Below are 26,324 nucleotides of genomic sequence, written 5' to 3' on the forward strand. Positions count from 1 at the left end.
TCCTCTTGGGGCCCAACCACTATCTTTTGGCTGGTGTGTTTACATCTGCCAGGGGCCAAATAATTTAACAGAAAGGCAGTGTCTGGAGATACAAATTACATTGTAATAAGAGCGTACATGTATCATAGATGCTGACATTTTGAGTTTATGGATATGTTCACTTGTGTTAATGTTTGGCTCATTGCATTGTTGATGTTAGGTGGGAGATATGGGAAAAGCCATGGCAGTAAGTAACCCCAAACCACACAGAAGAAAACAACAACAACAACAACATCATTATTGTGTTGAGCACATGTTAGAACCTTGCTTGCTCCGTATGTTTGGTGTTGGCAGCTGTGTTGTATTTTATTATGTGTTTTTTTGTTTTGTTTTTTATTGTTTTGGTTTTTTTTTTTATTGTGACACTGAGCAGTATCTTTCTTGCCACACACAGTGTTGCAGCATTGTCGTCTCTTGACTCTCAGGTGTGTGCAGAGAACTATTAATCAATCATTCTTCAGATGTAGCTTGCAGGATTTATTGGAAAATCTTTTTACATCTTAGATCGATCAATCAGTCAGTCAATCAACTAATCACTTACATGTCTGAAACACACAGTGCACAGAAACTTGGCTTCAGGCCCATCTTAAGAGTGGGGAGAAAAAGTCAGAACCACTTTTAAGGGAAAGAAAAAACCAAAAACATTCCATCATGGAAATAAATTGCATTTAAACCAAAATGAAAAAGCACTGACACACATGATCCATATCGGGGAAGGGATTGGGGGAGAGGGTGTATGAGGAAGGGGGAAGGAATGATGATGCACAGTCACCATCACAAAAACTTCAGTTGTCACAGTGTGACATGCACAGTAAAAACACAAAGTTCAACATATAAATGTATCAGTTAAAAAGTGTTACTTTTAAAACTAAACTTACTTCAGACTCTCTGAAATGATGGATAGGTGGGGTTGGGTAAGAATGGAAAATATTTTTTACACACACACACACACACACACACACACACACACTTGCTCACGCACTCACTCAGATTCCAACACTCATGACAGTTGGAATTGGAAGCATTCAACGGAGAAAAAGAACACACACACACACACACACAAAGGAAAAAATTCTGTATGATATCTCCCCTAATCGCATACATTCTGACCATTGAGTTCACTCATATTTTTCTAATTTTGCATTCATAAGGTTATCCAGCGGAGAATATGTATGTGAAAATGTTTACACAACAGTGTTCACAGCTTCACAAGTGCACATGCTTGTGCTCGAATACAGATTACACAACATGGAAGTTTATGCACGGATATTCATTCATATGCACGTCCCTGCTTGTATGCTTATTTGTATGTTTGCATGTATACAAGCTGTATAAGAAAACGTTTGATATATATTACGTATTTCTCAAAATTGAACACATAATTTGCACAAGTTACGTTTAGAGACTAGACAAATAATAGAAAAAAAGAAAAGAAAAAAAAAGAAGTCTTTGGCTGATCATGTATAAAACTGAGCAGGCTGCTTTAAAAATAAAAGAATATCACATAAATTTGTGAAGTAACAAGATTTCTTACTTGTGTGTATGATCAAAGTGAGTTTTTGCTAATAAATTGGAATCATCTAGTTTAAAAAAAGAAGAAGAAAAGATGGAAGAAAAGAGAAAACTTACAAACCCATTACAAGAAAAAATCATGAACTAAATTAAAGCCATATTGTACCCAGCATAAAGATTAATCAACATTAGGTTTTAATGTAGTGAACATTCCGAATTTAGTAAATATTCCGCTGTTTGGTATGGTTGACCTGTTGACTAATCCAGGAAATGTTAAAAAGAAGTTTTGTAAGAACAAAGGAGTGTTCTACATTCAGAAAAAAAACTAGTGGAGAGCTATTGGATTTGTCAAACATTAAAACGTACAAGACTGTGTCCACATGGATTATGTAATTTGGAAAATAGCATTATGCTTCCCGTATTACCATGAACCCCCCACCCCCACAAGAACTGTGTATTGGATTATGCAGAACTGAAGAGAAGTAAAAGACTATGCTGACTCTGTTGTGTGTTCTCATGTAGTCTTGACTATTTAATGAGATTGTGTAAAATGATGTTGTTATCTTCCTCATGTAGAAATGTGTGTGGTCTGTCTGTTTACATGTGTTGATGTGTGAGACATTGAGAGTATGTGTACATACCACTGTAATTGTGTGTCAGTGCCAAACTCAGTGTGTGCACCTGCACACATGCATCATCTGTTCTTCTTTTAAGTTACAATGGCTGTATGTGTGAAGGCTATGTTACTGTGCTGTATGTTGAGATTTTTTTTTTTTTTTTTTTTTTTTTTTTTTTTTTTTTGTGGTCACTGTCATGTCATTTTTGATATGTGCTGTTGTATCTTTCAAAGCACTTTGTGTGTGTGTGTCTTTTTCTCACTGAAGGTTTTATCTGACCCTCTCTCTTTTTTACTTTTTTTTTTTTTTTTTTTTTTTAAATAATAAACATGTTCAACAAAGCAGCAGAAAATCAACCAGTCAGGCTTTTGCTACAGAATTAGACATGAACACTGTGTCAGTGGTGTATGTTGAACATGGGCATGGGTATTTGTGTACTCCTACAGAATGTGTATGTACGCACGAGCACGTATGGGTATAGAGATGTACACATGTTCACATTAACATTGAAAGCCTTAGGGAGACTAACACATGGTGGCAGTTGCATTTGGTGTTATATTTGTTCATGAAAAGCAGTTGGCATTTATGTAACAGGAAGCAGGTTTAGGTGTGACATTACAAGATGATTGTGCATTCACAATTATTTGAACATTGGGAACACCCTTAGAACTATTCTCTTTTTTTTTTCTTGGGAACATCCTCCAAATTATTCTCATTCCTTCTCTAAGCATTTCTGATGGTTTTGTATTAACGAAAGCGCTTTTCTTCTTTAAGATGAAAATAGAAGTGTCATTGCTTATACTGATATTTCTTCTCTTTTTTTTTCTTCTTTTTTTTTTTTCTAATGAAACTTTTCATACCATTGTCCTGGGTATGATCAGTGCTGGAATAACTCACATTGAAACCATAATAGAATTTCATACAACTGTTTCATTATTTCCTTATTTTATTTGTTCATTTATTTCATTTTCCTAACATGTTCATCTATTTTATTTTATTCATTCATTGTCTTTATTTTCATCTTTTTATTTAATTCATTGTCTTTATGTATTTGTGTACATTTCTGTGTAGTTTATTGAATTTCATATGAAACTGTAAAGACAATATTGTCATTGATAGAGACATCTGAAAAGCTAGTATTAAAAGTTAATAATAATATGATAGATAAAAAAATATTACATGTCTTCGTGAGCTGGTCTAATGCTTAAGTACTGAAAATTAAAATTATTCATGGGACATTATTGAAAATAATATTATATTCAAAACCATTTTAAAACCAAAGAAATCAAGTTTTGCACAGGTTTTAGACAGCTATGCAGTTATACTTATACATACTATTCCTGACAGTTGAACCTGACATTGATGGCTGTTTAAAAAGCTTTTCTGCTCTTATTAATGTAGGACATGTTTGGTTGTCTGTGCATAGCTGAATTCTAGGCAACATGCATGTTTTGAGCTTATTAAGTTATTAACACTATAGTAACAGCATCGTAGTGGTCCAGGCACATGAAGGAATGTTAGATCATTGCTTGTAACTGAAGTAGTTTTCAGACTGTTTTCCAAGAGATTTGCAAATTACTGATCATTTGAACATGTGAATACATTGAAATTTTTCTTGCTTTTAGACACCATTAGCAGGTGGTATTGTTTTGATAACATTGATAGAGACAGCTCATTCCAAACAATATTGACAAAGTGCGGTTGTTTTTGCATGCTTGCAAAAAAACCCAAACCAAAAAAACGTGGAAATGGTGTAGGACTGCGCAGAAGTTAAGCTCTTCAGTGGTGGCAGGAGTTTTAATTCTCCTGATACTCTTGATCTGCTTTGTTTCCAGATATAATTCCTGTTTCAGTTCTAAGGCGTCTTTTCTCAATTCTGTGAAGTTCTTGGTGTTGTTTCTTCATAGTTCATGTGTGTATCATGTTCACCAGTGTTGAAATTGTACAGTGATTGTTGATTACCTGGATTTGCGTATATTCTATTCTACTGTCAATGCGAGTTCCTTTCATGCCCCTCTCTTCATCAGAGTTGTATTTCTTGCTTGCATATTTCATTGTTTGTCACTGATTATGTGTTTCCTTTGTAGACTTAAGAATGTTCTTAGTCAAGCTCAAAAGGTATTTCTGTATGCTACCAAAAGCTTACCTTTTTTCCTTTTTTTCCCCAACTATTTTGGATGTATAAGATACTGATGATAAACAATTTTCAAACATTTTTGATTAACAGTAAAGATTTCTCAAAAATTGCAAGATATGGCTGGTTGTTTTCAGAGTTGAATTATCAGAAGAGAAATAAGAATTTGTCCATAGTGGAAAATACAATTTTTTGTTGTTGTTTTTTTATTGTTGTTTGTTTTTTTGTTTTTTTAGATTAATAAAGTTTAGTTCATAGTAAGGAAAATAAAAGACAAAAAACAAAAAAAATCCAACAACCATATTTATTTGTTCACGTGAAAATGATAAAGGTGATGTTGATAAACAAAACAAAATGTTTGAACAGTGTAAGGAAAACAGAACTGACTTTCAGGCATTAGTGCCAGAGGTTGGGCGAAGATTATATTGCTGCCAGTTTTTGAATTGCTGAGTTGTTCAGGCGTATTTTGATGAATGGATGTCTCTGGTGTGTGACTGTGATGGACACCATGACATCCATCTGTCCATCTTCCAGTGTCAGAGGGCACATCATTTTTTCTTTTTTTCTTTTCTTTTTTTTTTTCTGTAGTGTGTGAAAAGTTGTAAAAAGTTCAGCTTAGGTGACTATGATATCAAATCTGCACAACATTAACTCTGAATCAGAATTACATATGTATTGTGATTATTCAAACTGTGCTGTTTGAAATCACTGACATTTGAACACAAAATTGAAGAAATTACAGAATGCTGATTAGAAATTACAGAATGCTAATGCTGACATAAAGGCAGTGCTGGGTATTGATACCAGAATTACTTTGTCACAACTTGAAAAAGTTCTCTTAGCAATATTATCTACACCACTCCCAAATAAAAAAAATTGTTCCTTTTAACACAACTGTCAGGCAGGATGGATTTTTAAAAAAATAAATAAATAAAAAAGACGACAAAAAAAGACCAATGCTGCTGAGAGTTTATAATATCACATGATATGAGCAAAATTGTGTTAGTCACTAAATAGTGCATGTGTTGTTTTTATCATTTTTTTGTGTGGTTGTTTTGTTATGGTAATAAACCCAAACCTCCCGTTTGTTCATGCCTTCTAAGCTCGAGGCCCCTGGGACTATTACGGTAAGTCTGTTTCTTGTCTGCAAACTTCCGCTTCTTTGTTTGGGGACCCTTCGTTTTTTCTTCTTCTTCTTTTTTTTTTCTCCTTTTTTTTCTGTTCCTGAGTGAAGGTTGACATCAGGGCTAGTATCGTGCAGTGGCGGTAGAATTCTTTTGGACTGTGAGAGTTTATTGGTTGTCACCTGTTCAGCGTTCTACAGTAGTTATGAACATGGATACAGGTTGGTAGGGTTTGAACAGTGAAAGATTTTTCTTTACCATGTGATGAAAGAGTTCAGGTATGACTTCATCTTTTAAAAGTATTTCTTTATTGATTTTTGATGAATGATTGCACCATCCATTTGTTTGTCTATTTTCTTTTCCTTCTTTATTATTTTTTTTTCTTTTGCTTTTTTTCTTTCTTTAATTTTCTTTGGTTTTTTTCTTATATTTCTTTTCAGGCTTTCATGTGCTCAGTGGAATCTTAGCCATGAGTTTGGGGACTGGGGAGGGGGTGATTTTTGTGTATGGAAAAAGGAATAGGGCACAGTGATCTGTTAGCATACTGTGGATGTTTTCAGTGGTGTGAGCTGGGTGTTGTGGCTTTGTTGTCTGGAAAAGCTTTGTGGTTCCAAAGTGGCTGTGTCAATGTCCTCAGCACATTCTTGTTCTTCCTGCTTGTTTTTCTGTGTGCTGGGGTGGTTTTGTGTTTTATCCTTCCGCTTTTTACTGGCTGCGTTGTTGTGACGTGTGTTCTGTTGCTTCCTGGCTTGGTTAGGTTAGGTTTGGTTTGGTTTTCAGCGGAATGGTATAGAAGAAAATACTGAATATTAAAAAAAGAAAAGAAATCAAAACTGGTTTTCAACCAGTATGACTGGATTTGATAACAGTTGCGGTAATCATGTGGTGATGTTTTTATTTGAATCTGTTAGCATAAAGTGCTTGAAATAGGTTTTAGTATGGTGAAGGTCTGGTGGTTTTTTTTTTTTTTTTTTTAATCAGGTGTCTGAAAAAGTAGAAAAAACAAGTCCAGTGTTTGTTGTAGTTCATTTTGTCTGGAACAGAAGGAAGAGAAAACTGAGAAAAGCAACATTGTTGCAGAATCTTTCTAAAAATCACACACAAAAGTTTATTCTCTTTTTATATTTTTTTAAAGATAAATCATACAGCTTTCAAATCCATTGATAAAGAACATGTGCTTGTAAATTAATTTCACAGCAGAAAATATGTACATTAGGAGATATTGAAATATTTAGAACATTATTTTTCACAGGTGTTTAAAACAAACATCTTTTTATAAAAGTAAAAATGCAGTACCTTTCTTTTTCTGGGAATACTGACTTGATCATAAATGGATATTTTCATGATTGGATAGGAGAACAACAAAACTTCATGGTTAAGATCTGAATTCTGAGCTGTGCAAAGTGAAACTGTGTATGAATTGAAAAATCCTGTCCTGGTCCTTCATGCTTCACAAACATTTGCTTGAAAAATATCAATATGCCCATACTGATTTTTTTTATTTAATTTTTTTTTTTTTTTTTTTTTTTTTTAATGTATAAGAAGACTTTGGTTATGTTATGACAAAGTGATTATTTTGAGTAAAAAAAATTCTGTCCCATCACCTAATGCTTCACAAGCATTTGTTTGAAAACATTGATATGCCATTATTCTTTAAATGAATATAAAAAAAATTACGTGAAGATTTACATCTTGCCTGTTGTGAGGCTCGTATAAGTGATGATGATAGTATGATTTCGCCCCATACCCTCCCTATGAAGAGTCGTGTGCATCAGCTAGCATGTTAGAAGCACAGGGAGATACAACTATCGGTAACTGTTACGACATATTAACAGATGCTAGTGTTAATGAGAGTGTGAAGAAGAGTATTCCATGTGACCCTGGTTCAGTGAAGACAGTAGTATGTCAGTGGGCACGTGCATGACACAAGTCCATGAAACCTGTGGCCACATTATGTACAGTGTTTCCATTGTCCCTCCATTTGAGTGTACATGCTGTGCATTTCCATTTTTTCATCTTGTTCATCTTGCATGTTATTTCATTCATCTTGATGCTGTCCTTTTTTTTCCCTTTTTTTTATGTACACGTTCAAGCAGCAGGATGCACTGTGAACAAAATCAGGTGGAATTAGTGTTATCTGCAGGACTATCTTGTATATAAGTCTTGTTACCTGAGTGTACATATGTATATATAGGCCCATCCATTTGAAACCCAGTTAATATTCTTTTGCTACATTTTCAGTAGTGTTTGATATTCATATGTTATGTCTGTCCACCTGAATGTCTTGCACTACTTCCTTATAATGAAAAGGCAGATGGTGGCAGGATGGGGAAGACGTTTAACAGGCAAAACAGTGTCTGGAAGGGTCTGGTTTTGATTCCTGCTCTTGCCCTTTCTCTCAAGTTTGACTGTAAAATCAAACTGAGTGTCTAGTCATTGGATAAAATGATTAACCGAGGTCCGGTGTGTTGCACTTGACGCACTGAAAAAGAATCCACGGGAATTTCACCGAGATACAATGCGACCTTGTAACCACCAATGTGATCAAAGTTACGTTGGTGCTATTTTGACCAAAGGTCTTACGCTTAAAATGACAATACTGAGGTATGTTTGGGGGGTTGAAGCTAAATTTTATGGCAGAAAAGAGAGCAGTGGTAGAGTGAGACTGTATGCATTGCTTCAATGGTAGACTGAGACTGTATGCATTGCTTGCGAGTCTGTTTGGATGGTCTAGCTGAAACTGTTTTCATGGTACATTGACGGTCAAGTACTTTCCCATTATATTGGCATGAATATCAGTACTACTGCTAGAATAATATGAAAAGAAATGGGCAAGCCATACACTAATAGAGTAAACCTTACTGACAAACTTAGTATGATTTTATGTCATTGTTTTTCCTAATAATCAGCTGCCTGTTTGTTGTTTTCTTTAAAAAAAAAAAAATTCTGTCACATAGAAAGTAATAATTTTATAAAAATGTTGCAAAGAAAGACATTGAGACAAAGTAGTTCATTTGCACATAGCACTCTGAGTGGTAACGCATGACCTCGTTGCACTTTAAAAACCAGTCTCTCTCGCTGTCTGTCAGCCTCTCTTTTTCCCAGGCAGTGCAAGTGCATGTGTTAATGCTCCCTTCCTAACTGTTACTGAGACGGTGAAAGACATTGTTTATCTGTACATGTGTGTGTGTGTGTGTGTGTGTGTGGTTATCAGGGGACAGCACATGCTGCAGGTTCCTGTAAGCAGAGGATTGTAAAGGAAATCAATATGCAGCATGGTCGTGGTGTTTTTTTTGTTGTATACAATGATATTTTTCACTCAACCATTACAAAAAGTCCCCAGATAGCAAATGAAGTAATCTTTTTCTTCTTTTTATTCTTTTAGGCTCCCACCTGCAAGTCATACACAGTGTAAATGTGTGTGTGGATGTGTGTGTGTGTGTGTGTGTGTGTATGCGTGCGCACAAGTACATTCATGGGCACCTGTGTATATGGCAGCATGCATCTGTGAAATCTCCTGTTCTTGCATGCATTAAATGATTTATTTTTAAGGCTTTAGAATAGAGTGAAATATGCTTTCTTCTTTGGTTTATTGATATTAAAATCAACAAGGTAAGCCAATAAATGTGCAATAAAAGCTATGCTAATCTTTAGAGAAATTTGAAATTAGCTTTTTCTTTATTCCCCAAATCACAAGATAAAGAGTGGAAAAGTTTGGGGGGTGGGGGAGGGAGGAGGGTTATCACACCAAAGAAAAAAATGAATTATCAAAAAGGGACATAACTTCATACATAAACCATGAAACTAAAAGTTTTAGGTAGTTCTCTGTTTAAAGTTTTTTTGTTTTTGTTTTTCGTGAATGATGGCATGGATCATACATGCTGGCTCATTTCTTTTCATATATTCTATATTTTTGTTATTATTACACATTCTGTTTACTTCCATTTTCCCTTTATGTCATCTTAGAATTCACAAGATCATGTTTGGTTGATAGTGTCGTTTTTGCCGAGTTAACATTGTCATATGAACAACTAATCCCAGGGCAAGAGTCTGACTAGTGGTATTTTGATTTTGATTTTTCTTCTGCTTCTTCTTCTTTTCTCTCTCAAAGTGTCTGAAAGTGCCCCACCCCCCTTTCCTTTCAACCTCTATTTCTTTGCCTGTCATTTCTTAAAGATACCATTTAATTTGATTTTCAGCATCTTTGTTATTGAAACAGTCGTGAGTGTAAATGCATAGTTTGACAAGGCGTATTTCTTATGTTATTTTTGATAGATATAACTTTAAGTATCATCTTTCAATCTTATCACTATCGGTGGTATTTGTTTCATTTTAATGATTATATTCTAAACATTCTGTTCAGTCCAGTAATTTAAGTCAGTGCAGCTGTCTACTTGATGGTGTTTTTTTGTTTTGTTTTTTTGGTTTTGTTTTTTAATATCCCTGCTTGTTTAATGTTGCAGCAGTGTAATGTGTGTGTTTGTTTTTTTGTGTTTTTTTATCTGTTCATTTTTCAAATTCTGATTGAGTTTGAAGCATTTTCCTGTCATTTGACCAGCATCATTACCAACCCAGCCATCACAGCAAGAGTATTATTCCCTTGTTTTATTTCTTTTCTTCTTCTTCTTTTTTTTTTCTTCTTTTTTTTTTTAGTATCAGCATCTGACTATATGGTTTTTGCTGAAATATTCAATCATGGCATCATTTGATCCATTCATGTCATCCCATTCTGATAAGAAGTTTTGACCATCTCCATCATGTGACCTCATGTGACCAATCATAAGTCGCTGATGCAGCAGCAGTCTGACCAACGGTAACTTGTTGTTTACCTAGATCATTCGTTCTCGGAATCCAGCAGCTCATGGCACGGTACGTCTTGTTTGGAGTGTTGTGATTGGTTGTTTCCATAGCAGCAGCATCTTTCTTTGGTTTTCAAAGTCACCGCTGTATTTTGTTTTTTAACCTGTCTTTTTTTTTCTTTTTTTTTTTTTTAAGTGTATGAAAATCCGCCACCTGCTTCTCTCCCCTTATAAATGATACAGCGAGATGAAGTGATGTTGTAGGGTTTTAAATGAATGTCCGTGTCAAGTTTTTATTACATGCATGCTGTTATTGGATGCTTTCATTTGGAAGTTCTTTGATTTCTTTTAATGAATAAGCACAATCAGAGGAACTTTTTTTCAATAGAATAATTGGTCCAGATATATATAAGGTTTTTGTAAGTGTTGCACCAGAGTAATCGGTCCAAAGAGTGAAGCTTTTTTGTTGTTGAAAGTTTTAGAAATGTTCTTTGATACAGCTGCAGTCTTTTTTTTTTTTTTTTGTCTTTTTTTTTTTTTGGGGGGGATGGGTGGGGGTGGGTGGGGGGGGAGTTAATTCCAGTGCCTTTCTGGGTGTGTATATATATATAATATATATATATATATATATATCTATATGTTCTTGTCATTGATTTAGTTGTTGGTATCTGTAATTGCTTATTCTCTTATTGAGTCAGTACTTTGTATTTGCTATTTATTTGAGATATATCTTCTTGCATGCGTTCCTTGTTAAAGCAGTTTTCAGTTAACAGTTTAGGTCTGTGCTAGTATATACCCATGAAGGAATGCTGAAAAGCAGTCACATCTTATTTTTCATGTCTACCTATGTAAATGTTTAGTGATAATTCAGAAGAAAATAATTTGATACCTGTCCGGCAGTAATTGTTCATTGCCTTTTTTCTCTATTCACGTCTTATTTTTCCCGTCTACCTAGTAAATAGTTAGTGATAATTCAGAAGAAAATACAACAATTTGATAGTGTCCAGCAGTAATTGTTCATTGTCTTCTTTCTCCATCCAATGGTGAACAGTACATTTCACAACAGAACCTCTAGGAGTAGACTGCAGAGACACGGGATGACGGGTGCAATAGCCGAGTGGTTAAAGCTTTGGACTTTCAGTCTGAGGGTCCTGGGTTCCAATCTTGGTAACGGCGCCTGGTGGGTAAAGGGTGGAGATTTTCCCGATCACCAAGGTCAACATATGTGCAGACCTGTTTGTGCCTGAACCCCCTTTCATGTGCATAAGCAAGCAGAAGATAAAAACACATGTTAAAGATCCTGTTGTAATCCATGTCAGCGTTCGGTGAGTTAAGGAGACAAGAACATACCCAGCATGCACACCCCGGAAAATGGAGTATGGCTGCCTGCATGGCGGGTTAAAAATGGTCATACAGGAAAAGGCCCACTCGTGTACAAAGAGAAAAGGCACAGGATATATGAATATCAGGAATAGGTGGGAGAAGCATTCTGAATACCACCACCAACAGATGGGGAACTTGAGAAAGTGTTTAGGCCGAGGCACTTGAAAACTATATCTTAACTCAGTTAATTCTGATGAGGAAGAAAACAGTGTCACGCTGGGACCACTAAAATTGTTGTCAGCTCCTTTTTCTTATGTTTTTTGTTTGTTGTGAGGGACCATGGAAACACCATACAGGTATGGTGTAGCTTATATGGATCTGCCCCACACGCTGTGACTCTGCCTTGAAACTGAAACTGTCAGCTCCATGACAGAACCTTTTTCAGAAAGCTCAGCCCATAACGGGTGCAATTGGCAGAGTGGTTAGAGCTGGCTTCGAGGGTTCGATCCTGATGTGGGAGCCTTGTGGTTTAAAGATGGAATTTGATTCTTTAATTATCTCAGGTCAACTTAATTCATGCCAGTCTCCTCATGCCTTAATCCCATTTCAGTGTATTCTCATGCAGAAGGTGAAATATGCATGTTAATGATCCTTTAATCCATGTCAGCATTCAGTGGATTATAGAAACACAAACATAGCCATCATGGAGTATCTGTATGGCTGCTTCAAGTCATTAAGCTGACACTGTAGAGCTGATGCAGCCATCTTGTGATCATGTGGGCAAATTTGGGCATCAAGTGTTAAGGCTGGATTCAGTTTGGATTAAAGTTTAATGCACTGCACTGAGAATGTGCCTGCAGCCATGTGTGCAAAACAGGTAGCAGAGTATATCATAACTGTACATTTTTGTTTGTTTTTTAATTCTTTTTTTCTTTTATCCTGATTTCTTTTTTTTTATTATTATTATTAATTATTATTAAAAAGGAGAGGTGATCCAAGAATAATCACCATGAATTTATGATTAAGGGTAATTTCCTGAAGGGTGGGGTTGGGGTGGGGTTTCTGGTAATACATGTAATTTAAAATGTCAGATTTAATGACAACGCATTTAGGGGTTGCACTACAGAGGAATACCATCCACACTTCTTTCCCTTCAAGCCAGCCCCTGGTTACAAAAATAGACCAGGGAACGCTGCCCTTCTGTTCCTTCTGTTCAATAAAGGACAATTGCCAGAAATTAGACAGCCTCTGAATTTTCAAGAATTTAAATCAACAGAAAAACATGCATTTATGAAAAACAGACCTTCCCTTCAATAATAGATATTCTTTTAGAAATTTAAACAGCATTTGGAGTATTGGAGAATTTATATCATTAGAAAACAGACAAGGTTTTGAATATGGCCACTGTAGAAGCAGGTGTGCATGATGGCCTCTGGCCCAACTAACTGATCCACTGACGTGCACTCTACTTCCTATGGCTGCTCAGGCTCGCCTCGATCGAGCAGCTATGGCCATAGAATTGCCTTTCACGATCTGGAATGGGACGATGAGTTTTTTGATGACGAAGGTAACGCCGTTTTTCTATTGTCTGAGCTGACCACCAGCAAGTTTGGGTGTTGTTGTTTTTTTTGTTTTTTTTGCCTTCCAGTATTCTGTTTCTGTTTTGCCCCTCAAGTATTTTTTTGTTATGTTTGAAATCATGTGCTTTTGATGGAGTTTTATTTAGTGTAGCTTTGCTCTGTCGTCGTTTTTCTTTGTGCATGTGATTCAGTTCAGAATGTGTGATTTTTATTTATTTGTTTTATTTTATTTTTCTAAGAAGTGTATATTGACTTGTTCATTTTTATCTAAGGGTTTGCTGTCAAGATTTATGAAATGTTACCACTCATATGTTTCAGAGTAAGTTTCCTTTTTTTTTTTTTTTCTTAGTGTATAATGACTCAATAATGGTGAATTGTCATTCTTAATGTTTGTAAGTGATTTTATTATGATTTCTGTCTGAACGTTATCAAGCGATAAATCTACATCAAAGTGCAAGTAAAGGTTGTTGTTACCGGTTTTTTGATAGCATTTTGGATAACCCACAGTATTTTTGTAAGCAATATACAAATGTGGTTATCTTAAGTATTTTTTGGTTAGATTTAAAAAAAAAAGAAAAAATTTATATATATATATATATATATATATATATATAACACTTTTGAAAAGTATTAGTTGAATTAAAAAAATAGCAGTAAGGAAACTTTGTAGATATTTGTATATATATATGTGCGTGTTGTTGTTTTTTCAAGTTGGAAGAAAGAACCACATTTGTCACATGTTCATACTTTTGAAGAAGTTTTTTTTTTAAAAGATTTTTAAAAATAGGTTTTGTGTATGTGTGTGTGTGTGTGTTAAAGAAGACATAATTTAACTGATGAAAAGATGGGAAGAGTTGGGGGTAGGGAACCTACCTCCTGAATGAAACTGGTACTTGCCTTGTATCCTGCATAAGCTGTGTGACGTGACTTTTGTTCTCCCCAAGCATGATGCCAGTGCTGGCTTCATTGTTGAATTTACTTTGTTCCTATGTGCACGCCCTTTAATAGTGCCATGTAGATTTTTTTCCGCACAATCAGCCTCCTTCACAAGATGACACAGAGAAAAATGGAGTGTGTGTGTGTGTGTGTGTGTGCACCTGCGCATGTGCATGCATGTACACACACTCACGTGAACATGATGGGTTAGGGTTGGTTTAAAAAAGAAAGAAAAAAAAAGAAGCTTATAATAATCACAGGAGCATAGTGTGTGTTTGAGTGTTTAGGAAGGCATTTCCTTTCTCTCCCCCTGAATTTTCTTCTCAAGGCCATGGAAGTGAAAAGGTGCTGAATTTTTGGCAAATGGTGGTGTATTCAGCATTGTAATGAGAACCACTCATAACTGCAGGTGCTTTCTTAAAGCACATGCACTTTGTTTTTGTTTTGTTTGTTTGTTTTTTTTACAATGAAAATCGCTGAATAATCGTGAATTTTTTGCTGAAACATTGATTTTTCAAGTGCATTTTTCAAGCTGTTCATGGTCCTTGTGAGTCTGAAACAGCCGTTTGTGTATTCAGTGAGAATCAAGTGGTAGACCATATGCAACCTCAGCCTGCATAGTCTCCCAATTTTTTGTCGTATGAAAACTAATGAAGTGGCCCTCACACACATGAAGATGGCAGAATGTGTTTTAGTGTTGCTGATGCTAGTTGATGTAACAATGGTTTTAAACAGGATATTGTGCACTGTCAGTGAAAATCAAACTGGGTAAAGCATCCAGTTTGTGGAGTAAATTTGAATGCGTATACCTGCGCAAATATGATTTTGGACAAGATGCTGTGTATAATCTGGAAACCAAGTTGTGTGAAGAAAAATCCTGTGAAATAAGTTTGACTCAGTGCACCTAACCATAAATGTGCAGGCAGACATACACATGCTCTCAGACATAGTACGCACACTGATCAACACCTCAAAGACCTTTATTTTAAAAGTTATTACCAAGCATGACTGTATATACAATCAAATATCAAGAGTTTTGGGGGAGGAGGGGGGTGGAGGCAGGGCGAATGAGGTTTTTGGGGAGGGGTTGGGGATGATTTTTCATGATGGTCCGAAATATGCAATTTTCTGAAAGCACTCTTCAATTTGAAATTGATATTTGATTCTTAAAAAATTTTAAATGGTTATAAAACATTTTTTTTTTAAATCAGTACAATGACAGTGTCTTCAGGTTTGTCATAGAAATGGAAGGCCGTTTTTAAAGCTCATTGGATTAGTGTTGCCATCTCTTAACAGAAATTTAAGAAGCAAGAAAAGAATGAAAAGAAAAAGGAACAGTAAATGGAAAAATCTTTTAAAAAAAAAAGTAACACTTTGTGCTTTGTTCACCTGAGAGGAGAGTTGGATGGGTTGGGACCTATTGTTTTATCCTTTCCTGCAACCATCTAATTTACTAAACAAATTATTGAGGAAGCTTAAATTATGAACAATGTTTCTGTTAACTCCGATTGTCCATTCAAAGCAAGAATTATGGAAGAGATAACAGTGTTCTTGAACAAGATACAACTGTACTATAGCAAAGTTTGTTTGCTGCATTTTGCAACTTTTTTTTTTTATTATTGTGACCTGATGTTTTAGTGATACTTATATGTGTGATTTTGCATGTGTGTGCAGTGTGTATTTGTGTATGCACACCTCTTTGGATTTATTTTGATTTTATTTTTTTGTATTCTGCTTTATGACTTTTCATTATTTATGTTACATTTGTCAAATAGACCAGTGGAAGGTGCAATTGTTCTTTAAAAAAAAATAAAGATAAATCTTAAAAGATGAGACTTTCACATGCTTACATTTTAATCAGTTGTGCTAGAAAATATTTCTAAAACATTTTTTAAAAGTAATTTTCACACATGCTCTATCACAAGGCAATAAGTTACTATATATATTCAAATGAATACTCTTGAATCTCAGATTTTTTCTCTCTCTTGTGCAGTTTTTGGGGGCCTTGATTTTCTTTCTTTTTCTCTCTCTCTTTTTCAAGTCATTGTTAATGTATTGTGTATGTACTCGCATGATTGGGATACCATATGATTAGGAATGTGAATTACAACTGTGAGTCTGTATATTTGTGCTGGTCAGCACTGCTGTGGCTCTTCATCGTCTGAACAGTCTAAAACCATCTGTGTTCTGATTCATACAGTGGGTTTTTTTCCAGCTGTGTTAATGTTGTGTTTTCTGAATTTTTTGTCTGTCCCACTCTCTCTCTCTCTCTCTTTTGTGTGGGATGGGTGGTAGGAATGTGTGTGTGTGTGTGTGTGTGTGTGTGTGTGTGTGTGTGTGTGTGTGTGTGTGTGGTCTCTTGCAGAGGAATTACACAATACAGATGTCATCATCTAAATCAGTCCTACAGCTGTGTCATCTTGTATGTTGAAATGTAAATGTCGCAGATGTGTGCTGTTTCTAAAGTTTGAAAGAACAGCTTTATGGCAGATAGTGAGATATGTATATATGTAGATATATTAATGAATGTACATCATCCTGTGCTCTCTTCACCCGCTTCAGTGCCAGAAATGTGCTGGAAGATGGCAGAACAATCGAATGTCTTTCCTCTCTACCGGTATACCATGAAGTCTATGTGGTCTGAAGGACTGTTCAGCTTGTGTCGACTTTCATTCTCGTTACTCTTCTGGCTAAAAAAAAAAAGTCAGACTGGTGAATATGATAAATCCTGAGAAAAGAGGTAGTTTCCTTTAAGGCCTGAATGAGTTATGCTGCTGGTCAGGCATCTGCTTAGCACATGTGGTGTAGCGTATATGGATTTGTTCCAACACAGTGACACCTGCTTGAGTAACTGAACTGAACTGAAGAAGGGTATTGCCAAAAGTGGTCAGACATACAGCTGGACATTGGATATATTGATGCACAGGCTGTGAAGGAATGATACGGAGAAGGCTGGTGTGATGAATACTGTAGGCTTTAGCAGAAACAAATAGGAAGTGAACATAGAAAAATTACGTTAATTTCTTGTCATAAACCCCCCCGCAAAATCTATGCAGTGACAGTTATTTCTTCTGGTTTGTCACAGAAATGGAAGGCTGTTTTTAAAGCTTGTTGGATGAGTGTAGCCATCTCTTAATAAAGATTTAAAACAAAAAAGGATGGGGGAAAAAAAGGAAACGTAATTTGAAAACAAGCATGATTGAGATTAATTTGTAGATAAAAAAAAATTGGTAAATGTACAGATGTTTAAAGTGATACATATGTACACAGACACACACACACACACAACACACACACACACACACACACACACACACACACACACACACACATTGAGATTAATTTGTAGATAAAAAAAACTTTGGTAAATGTACAGATGTTTAAAGTGATACATATGTACACACACACACACACACACACACCTTAAGATGCTGACCCAGAAACGCATGGATAGTGGAAACAGTTTCTGTCAAGACTGAATCAGATGTGCATGGCATGGTTGCATTTTCACACAAAAAAGGTTTGCATGTATTGTGTTATGAGTTTTGCTTGTGGATCTCTTTCTTGGTCATGCCCCTGTGTATGTGTGCATTTTTTCAGCTGTGTTTGGAATTTTTTTTTTTTTATTTTTTTTTTTTTTATGACTGTCACAAATTTAGAAATGAAAGCATGCAGTCAGCTTAGAAGCAGAATGCTTGGAAGAAGGAGAAATATTAGGCAGTGGATTTACATTCTCTTTCGGGGATCAAGGTAGATAATTATGCACATTGACAGACTTGAATGCTTACTCACATTAACACACTCAAGGTGTGGAAAATACACATGCACCTGTGTTATCTTTTACATGCATTAACACACACGCAGGTGCACACACATGCACACACACACACACAAATTGAACATTCCCTTTTACCTATTATTTTAAGGTTAAGTGTACTGTTGGGATGTAAGTCAAGGGAATGTTTGAGAACAAACCAGGTTCATGTTCTTGATTCCCCAAAAAGAGTCTGAAACTGTAAATGTGTGTGTGTGTGTGTGTGTGTGCGCGCGCACACACACACACACTCGCGCGTGTGTGTGCGTGTGTGTGTTATTTCAGCAAAAATGTGTCATTTTGATAATACTTGTGCAAACTGGGTTGTTGTTGTTTTTTTCGTTTTTTTTTCTTTCTTTTTTTAAGTAATGTGAATCTCTTTTTTTCTTATCTTTCAGTAAGTATACAAATATTTTGCTGTCACTGTTAATATAATTCAGATTTTTTTCTTTGACTTTGAGATGACAACTTGTTTGACATGTATCAACAGAGATCTTACAGAATAATGAATAGAATAAACAGATTGTGAAGAATTTTCATTTACACCAGAAAATATTTACAGATTTATATTGAATCAAGGATGATGGTTTTTATGGTGGTTTTTTTTGTTTGTTTTTTTTTGTGTGGTGTTTATTGATTTATTTGTCAGTATTTCTTCATCAGTTTATGTAAAGATTTTTTATTCGTTTTAACCTTTGACGATTCTTTTTGTGTGAAGGAAGACAGGATGAAGGACAATTGTCTCAGGATTTCTTTAATTTTGGCACCAAGTCTTATATTTTTGACTTGGTGTCAAAATGAGTTCGCATTAATCCAGTCTTTGTGTGTGCGTGTGTGTGTGTGTGTGTGCATTTATATGTGTGTGTAACTCTGTGTGTGTGTGCGTGTGTGTATGTATGTGTGTATGTATGTATATATCCACACACATACATATATAAACACATATATATATGAAAAACTGAACCGTGAGCGGTAGAGAAAGCAAACTATAAGGGGATATGTAGATATTGCTAAAAACCTGTCGGACCATCATCCCAATGGATATGGTGCACATTCATCAGAAGAAGAAATCTTTATCATGTTGTTTGTCATTTCTGTCTTGATTTGATTCTTTTTTTAACTGATAATTATTATAATTGCTGTATATGGCTTTGAGACTGTGTGCATGTCTCTGGAACAGATAGAGTGTATATGTGTTGGGGTGAGTGAGAGTGTGAGAGAGAGTGAGTTTATGGTGTGTATGTGTAAGAGAGATAGGAAGAGGAGGAACCAGTTGTGCATGCGCATCTGTATGTGTGTGTGTGTGTGTGTGTGTGTGTGAGAGAGAGAGAGAGAGAGAGAGAGAATGATGTATATGTGTGAGAGAGATATGAAGAGGAGGAACCGTGTGTGTGTGTGTGTGAGAGAGAGAGTATGGTATATATATCTATATATCTGTTATTATCTCTCTCTCTCTCTCTCTCTCTCTCTCTCTCTCTCTCTATATATATATATATATATATATATATATATATATGTGTCTGTGTCTGTGTGTAGCTGTGTGTGTGTGAGAGAGAGAGAGAGGAAAAGGAGGAACCAGTTATTAAGAGAGAGAGAGTATGATGTATGTGTGTGAGAGAAATAGGAAGAGGAAGAACCAGTTTGTGTGTGTGTGTGTGTGTGTGTGTGTGTGTGTGTGTGCAGTTTTTCATATGCACTTTAACCCAATACATAGATTCAACTATGTTCTCTCTTGTGCTGTTTTTGACACTGTCTACATGTCCCCTCTCTTTCCAGTCCAGTGATCCTTCCATTTCTTTAGTCTGGAAGTGTGGAAACAGAATGGCTTGACGTACTCCTCCTTACTGGGCTTACCCCACTTCTCTCTGTCTGTTTCTCCTCCCCCTCTCTCTCTTTCTTCATGTCTCTCTCTTTCTCTGTCTCTGTCTCCTCCCTTCTTCCCCCCACCCCCACCCCACCCGCCCCCTCTCTCCCTCTGTATCTCTCTCTCTCTCTCTCTTTCGTTCTCTCTCTCTCCCACCCCCACCCCCCCTTCTCTCTCCTGCTGTCTGTCTCTCTCTCTCCTGTATCCCTGTCTCTTTTTATCTCTTCTGCCCCCTCTGTCCTTGCTGTCCCCCCTCCCTCTCCCTCATGTCTCTCTTTCTCCCCTATCTCCCTGCTATCTCCTCTCTCTCTCCCTTCCTGCATCCCATCCACTCTTTTTCTCAAAAACCGGCTGCTGAAGCATGATGGCCTCTGCAGTCCTCTTGGCCGTAAACAGTATTAAAGTATTTGATCTTCCTTCCGTTCTCATTCTGTGCCTTTCTGCTTCTTTCTTGCTCATTCCTTACTTCCTTTTCCCAACATTTTACACTGTCTCTTTCTCTCCTCTGGCCATTGTTAAGCATTTTGTTTTTCTTTTCTCTTTATTGGATTTAGGTTTTAAGACAGACACTCTGACAGCATTGTCTTTGAACAGCAAAGTGAAATTATTAACCGAACAGTTCTGGTTTATGATGACGGGAATCGCTCAGATGAGGACAACGACCTTGACTTCATGGAGACAGAAGGGTCAGGGTCGCATCCACATCGTCACGGCCATGCACACGGCCATGGCCACGGCCATCACCACAAGATGCCTCACGTTGAGATGGTTGCCGCGGCAACAACCCAGGATGATGTGCCAAAAGAAGCCCCGAAACGTAAGTTTGTTCAGGTTTTGTCTCAGTCGTTGCAGTCACGGTTGTTGGTTGTAGTGGTAATGATTCTAAAAAGGATGAAATGTCAATGATAGTTGTGTTGTTAGTGCAAGGATAAAAAAAAGAAAAAAAATGAAGTCCAGTTTTTTTTTCAGTGGATGTGCTTTGGTGTTAAAGGCCTCATGTCTTGAGACGAAGGGGGCAGCTGAGTGCATTGTGTTATATCACATTTCTGTTTCTTGCACAGATGTAAAAGTTTGAAATTTGTTTGACAAAACAAGATGCCATACTCTCTTAAAAGAAAGAAGAATGACTAGATCATACACTCTTTCAGAGTTGTTAAAGAGTGCTGTCTTTTTATGCAGCCTTCAATAATTTATTGCTCTGACAGGTACACAAATATACATATATGTATGCACTCGAGGCCTGACAAAGCGCATTGGGTTTTGATGCTGGTCAGGCATTATGCTTAGCAGATGTGGTATAGCGTATATGAATTTATACGAATACAGTCATGTCTCCTTCAGAACCTTAAACTTACCCAAGTCATTGCAGAAGGATAGATAATTGTTTATGTTGGCATCATGTTGAGTGACCCCCCTGTGTATACAGCCCCCCAGGAGCTCTTTATGTTGACACCATGTCGAGTGACACCCCCCCCCCCCCCCAAGTGTATACAGCCCCCCAGGAGCTGTTATATTGACACCATGTCAAGTGACCCCCCCCCCCCCCCCCACCACCACTCAGTGTATACAGCCCCCCAGGAGCTGTTATATTGACACCATGTCGAGTGACCCCTCCAGTGTATACAGCCCCCCAGGAGCTGTTATATTGACACCATGTCAAGTGACCCCCCCTGTGTATACAGCCCCCCAGGAGCTGTTATATTGACACCATGTTGAGTGACCCCCCTTTGTGTACAGCCCCACAGGAGATGTTTATGTTGGCACCATGTTGAGTGACCCCCCTGTGTGTTCAGCCCCACAGGAGCTCTTTATGTTGGCACCATGTTGAGTGACTCCCATGTGTATACAGCCCCCCAGGAGCTGTTTATGTTGGCACCATGTTGAGTGACCCCCATGTGTATACAGCCCCCCAGGAGCCGCTTATGTAGGCACCATGTTTAGTGACTCCCCCCTGTGTGTTCAGCCCCACAGGAGATGTTTATGTTGGCACCATGTTGAGTGACCCCCATGTGTGTTCAGCCCCACAGGAGCTCTTTTATGTTGGCAGCTCTTTATGTTGGCACCATGTTGAGTGACTCCCATGTGTATACAGCCCCCCAGGAACTGTTTATGTTGGCACCATGTTGAGTGACCCCCATGTGTATACAGCCCCCCAGGAGCTGTTTATGCTGGCACCATGTTGAGTGACCCGCCACCCCTGTGTGTTCAGCCCCATGGGAGATGTTTGTTGGCACCATGTTGAGTGACCCCCTGAGTGTAGAGCCCCCCTCTGCCCCCCACCCCCCACCCCTCCAGCTTCCACACTCACCCCACCCCCCCACCCCCTCCCAGGAGCTGAGTGGAGGAGAAGCAGAACTGTATATGTTAGCAGCAATTTGAGTGACCCTCTTGTGTGCACAGCCTGCCCTGGTAGCTAATTGAAGAGGATAAAAAAAAAACAGCATTGTTTATGTTGGCACCGTGTTGAGTGACCCCCCTGTGTATACAGCCCCCCAGGAGCTGTTTATGTTGGCACCATGTTGAGTGACCCCCATGTGTGTTCAGCCCCCCGGGAGCTGAGTGAGGAGGAGAAGAAGCAGATCCTGATGTCTGAGGACTTCAACAAGTTCTTTGACTATGCCTCCCGCATCATGGAGAGGGCTCTGGCTGAGGATGTGGACGTCTTCGCGGACTACTCTGGCCACAGTGGGGCCAGCAAGGATGAGTGAGTGATGGGGGCATGGGGGGGAGGGGGAGTGTGTGAGTGAGGGGAGGTCTGGAGAGCAGGGTGAGGTGTGTGTGAGTGTGGGTTTGTATGTGTGGTGTGAGAGTGTGTGTGGGTGGTGTGTGTGTTCTTTTGTGTGTGTGTGTGTTCCTGTGTGTGTGATGTATGTGTGTGGTGTGTGGGGGGATGGAAGTCTTACTGACAATTCTGGTCACGGTAGGGCCAGTAAACAAGTAAAAAAAGATGGGTGAGTAGAGGTGTTGGGTTTAGTGTGTGAATGGCAGTGAGCGTAGGTGCAATGGTAGAATGGTCATGGTGTGGGACATAATTCTGATGTAGTGCAGTGGTAGAATGGTGATGGTGTGGGACATTATTCTGATGTAGTGCAGTGGTAGAATGATGATGGTGTGGGACATAATTCTGATGTAGTGCAGTGGTAAAATGATTGTGTGGGACATAATTCTGATGTAGTACAGTGGTAGAATGGTGATGGTGTGGGACATAATTCTGATGTAGTACAGTGGTAGAATGGTGGTGTGGGACATAATTCTGATGTAGTGCAGTGGTAGAATGGTGATGGTGTGGGACATAATTCTGATGTAGTGCAGTGGTAGAACGGTGATGGTGTGGGACATAATTCTGATGTAGTACAGTGATAGAATGTTCATGGTGTGTGGCAGTGAGGCGATGGCAGGGGAACGCCTGAAACTGAACCGTGACTTCTACGATGACAAGTGGACCAAACACCGCATAGTGACCAGCCTGGACTGGTCATCCCAGGTACAGACAGCACTGTCCTCCTCTTCTTGTTCTTCTTCTTTTTCTTCTTTTCTTCTTCTTGTTTTCTTCTTCATCCTCTGCTTCTTCTTCTTCTTCTTCGTCGTCTTCTTCATCTTCTGCTTCTTCTTCTTCTTCTTCTTTTCTTCTTCATCCTCTGCTTCTTCTTCTTCTTCTCACTGGTGTATTGTCTTTTCACAACAAAATCAATCAGACATATATACAATCATTCATTTCAAAGTACACATAAGAAAAAGAACCCTTGGCAACGAGAGTTGCCCCCTTGCAAAATCTGTTGAAAAAATCCACTCTGACAGGTAAACAAATATATAAGCTTGCTGTCCAGGTCTGATCAGGCGCATCGGGTTATGTTGCTGCCTTGCAGATGTGGTGTAGTGTATATGGATTTGTCTGAACACAGCGACGCCTCCCTGAGAAACTGTAAAACTCTGTGTGTGTGTGTGTGTGTGTGTGTGTGTGTGTAGCATCCAGAGTTGTTGCTGGCTTCCTACAGTGCCAATGAGGACGCCACCAATGTGCCTGATGGAGTGGCCCTCATCTGGAACATCAAGTACAGGAAAGACACCCCCGAGTACATCTTCCACTGCCAGGTGGGCTGTCTGCTGTGAGCCTTTGTCCCTTCCCTTCCCTTCCTCCCAACCTGCTGTGGCACGGTGTCAACATGACATCTGTATTGTTCATCGTTTAAAGAATATGTTTATCTAACACAGGAGCTGTGTTTTTGGAGTATAATCTGTTACGAATGTATCTTTGCTAAGGATAAAACAGCAACATGATTGGATAAGATGCTGTTAGAAACGTATCTTTGCTAAGGATACATAAGGATACAAAAGCAGTGTGATTGGATAAGATACTGTTAAAAATGTATCTTTGATAAGGATACATAAGGATACAAAAGCAGTGTGATTGGATAAGATACTGTTAAAAATGTATCTTTGATAAGGATGTAATTGCAACATGATTGGATAAGACACTCTTAGAAACATATCTTTGATAAGGATACAAAAGCAGCTCGATTGGATAAGATACTGTTAAAAATGTATCTTTGATAAGGATACATAAGGATACAAAAGCAGCGTGATTGGATAAGACGCTGTTAGAAACATATCTTTGATAAGGATATATAAGGATACAAAAGCAGCATGATAGGATAAGATACTGTTATAAATGTATCTTTGATAAGGATATAAATGTGCATGGCTGGATAAGATGCCATTAGAAATGTATCTTTGATAAGGATTCATAAGGATACAGAAGCAGCCTGACTGGATAAGATGCAGTTGTAGAAACAGATCTTTGATAAGGATGCAAAAGCAACATGATTGGACAAAATGCTGTTAGAAATGTATCTTTGATAGGGATACAAAAGCAATATATTTGGATGAGATTCAATTGGAAATGTCTTTTTGATAAGGAAGCAAAAGCAGCATATTTGGATGAGATGCTACGAGAAATGTCTCTGATAAGGAAACAAAAGCAACATATTTGGATGAGATGCTATTAAAAATGTCTGTTTGATAAGGATACAAAAGCGGCATAACTTGATAAGATTCTGTGTTTGAAATGTATATTTGACAAGGATACAAAAGCAACATTTGGATGAGATGCTATTGGAAATGTCTGTTTGATAAGGATACAGAAGCTGCATGACTGGATAAGATTCTGTGTTTGAATCTTTGATAAGGACACAAAAACATTTGGATGAGATGCTATTGGAAATGTTTGATAAGGATACAAAAGCTGCATGACTGGATAAGATTCTGTGTTTGAAATGTATCTTTGACAAGGACACAAAAGCAGCATTACTGGATGGGATGCTGATAGAAATGTCTATTTGATAAGGATACAAAAGCAACATTTGGATGAGATGCTATTGGAAATGTCTGTTTGATAAGGATACAAAAGCTGCATGACTGGATAAGATTCTGTGTTTGAAATGTATCTTTGACAAGGACACAACAGCAGCATTACTGGATGGGATGCTGATGGAAATGTCTGTTTGATAAGGACACAAAAGCAGCATGATTTGTTTTGATTTGATGTGTGCAGTCCCCCGTGATGTCCAGCTGTTTTGCCCGTTTCCACCCCAACCTGGTTCTGGGTGGGACGTACTCGGGTCAGATTGTGCTGTGGGACAACCGTGTCAACAAACGTACCCCAGTTCAGCGCACCCCTCTGTCGGCCTCCGCACACACTGTGAGATCCAGTTGTATCATTTAGTGCAATTTGAACTTTTGTGTTTTCAAGGTTTGTATAAGGTTTTAGATGTTTTCTTTAAGAATTTAAAAAAAAAAAAAAAAAAAAAAATGGCATACTTTTGTTAAGTCATTTAAAGTTGTTTTTTTGGTTTTTTTTAATTACTGGAATTTGTATGTATAAAAAAAGAAGATATATATATATATCTGTATTGAAACCAAAAAATATACATTGTTTCAGATAAAGCACAACAGTGAAATGTTCCACCTGAATTTAGATTTTAAAAGTGAAATATTAATTTTCAAAACTTGAGTCCAGAACGATTTTTCCAACAAAAATAGTTTGTCACACTGCCGCATTCACTCATCTCAGCTTCACACAACATGTAGACTCAAACATAACAAACACAACGCTTGTATTCTTACTTCACTCAAACCCAGAGATAAATTACAGGGCCAGACAGGGACTCCCTTCTTATAGACAAACGTCCACATTTTCCCACTAATGATAAATGATGCCAAGAGTTCACTTCAGGGAGACACAGTCACAAATGTCCCACTCTCCCTTACACGTTCAGGTTAGGTTTTAACACTGTTCATAAATCTTCACATATAAAATTCTATTTGTTTCCTTGCGTTGTTATTCGGTGCATCCGGGTATTTCTTGTTGGGCATCTTATTGGCCGAATAACTTTGTCCCAAAAGAGTCGCTGAGGATCCGACCTGCTAGTGCCTGAACCCCCTTCGTGTGTATATGCAAACAGAAGATCAAATACGCACGTTAAAGATCCCGTAATCCATGTCAGCGTTTGGTGGGTTATGGAAACAAGAACATACCCAGCATGCACACCCCCGAAAACGGAGTATGGCTGCCTACATGGCGGG

At 37.7% G+C, this 26,324-nt stretch overlaps 1 protein-coding gene across 23 annotated transcripts in view; it reads left to right on the forward strand.

The window, feature by feature from the left end:
• LOC143290465 (cytoplasmic dynein 1 intermediate chain 1-like) overlaps positions 1-26,324 on the forward strand; it is a 49,467-nt gene that overhangs the window by 6,488 nt on the left and 16,655 nt on the right. The window contains exons 5-13 of one of the 23 annotated variants that reach the window (XM_076599921.1): positions 200-226; positions 5,406-5,429; positions 10,260-10,295; positions 13,035-13,115; positions 20,362-20,559; positions 22,287-22,446; positions 23,127-23,226; positions 23,709-23,834; positions 25,294-25,440. In XM_076599921.1, coding sequence (XP_076456036.1) covers positions 200-226; positions 5,406-5,429; positions 10,260-10,295; positions 13,035-13,115; positions 20,362-20,559; positions 22,287-22,446; positions 23,127-23,226; positions 23,709-23,834; positions 25,294-25,440 — 899 coding nt within the window. The remainder of the gene's footprint in view (positions 1-199; positions 227-5,405; positions 5,430-10,259; positions 10,296-13,034; positions 13,116-20,361; positions 20,560-22,286; positions 22,447-23,126; positions 23,227-23,708; positions 23,835-25,293; positions 25,441-26,324) is intronic. The other 22 variants (XM_076599924.1, XM_076599932.1, XM_076599926.1 and 19 more) reach the window with 22 other exon arrangements.

The sequence above is a fragment of the Babylonia areolata genome, chromosome 15 (genome assembly GCF_041734735.1).
Source record: "Babylonia areolata isolate BAREFJ2019XMU chromosome 15, ASM4173473v1, whole genome shotgun sequence".
Lineage (NCBI taxonomy): Eukaryota > Metazoa > Mollusca > Gastropoda > Neogastropoda > Buccinidae > Babylonia > Babylonia areolata.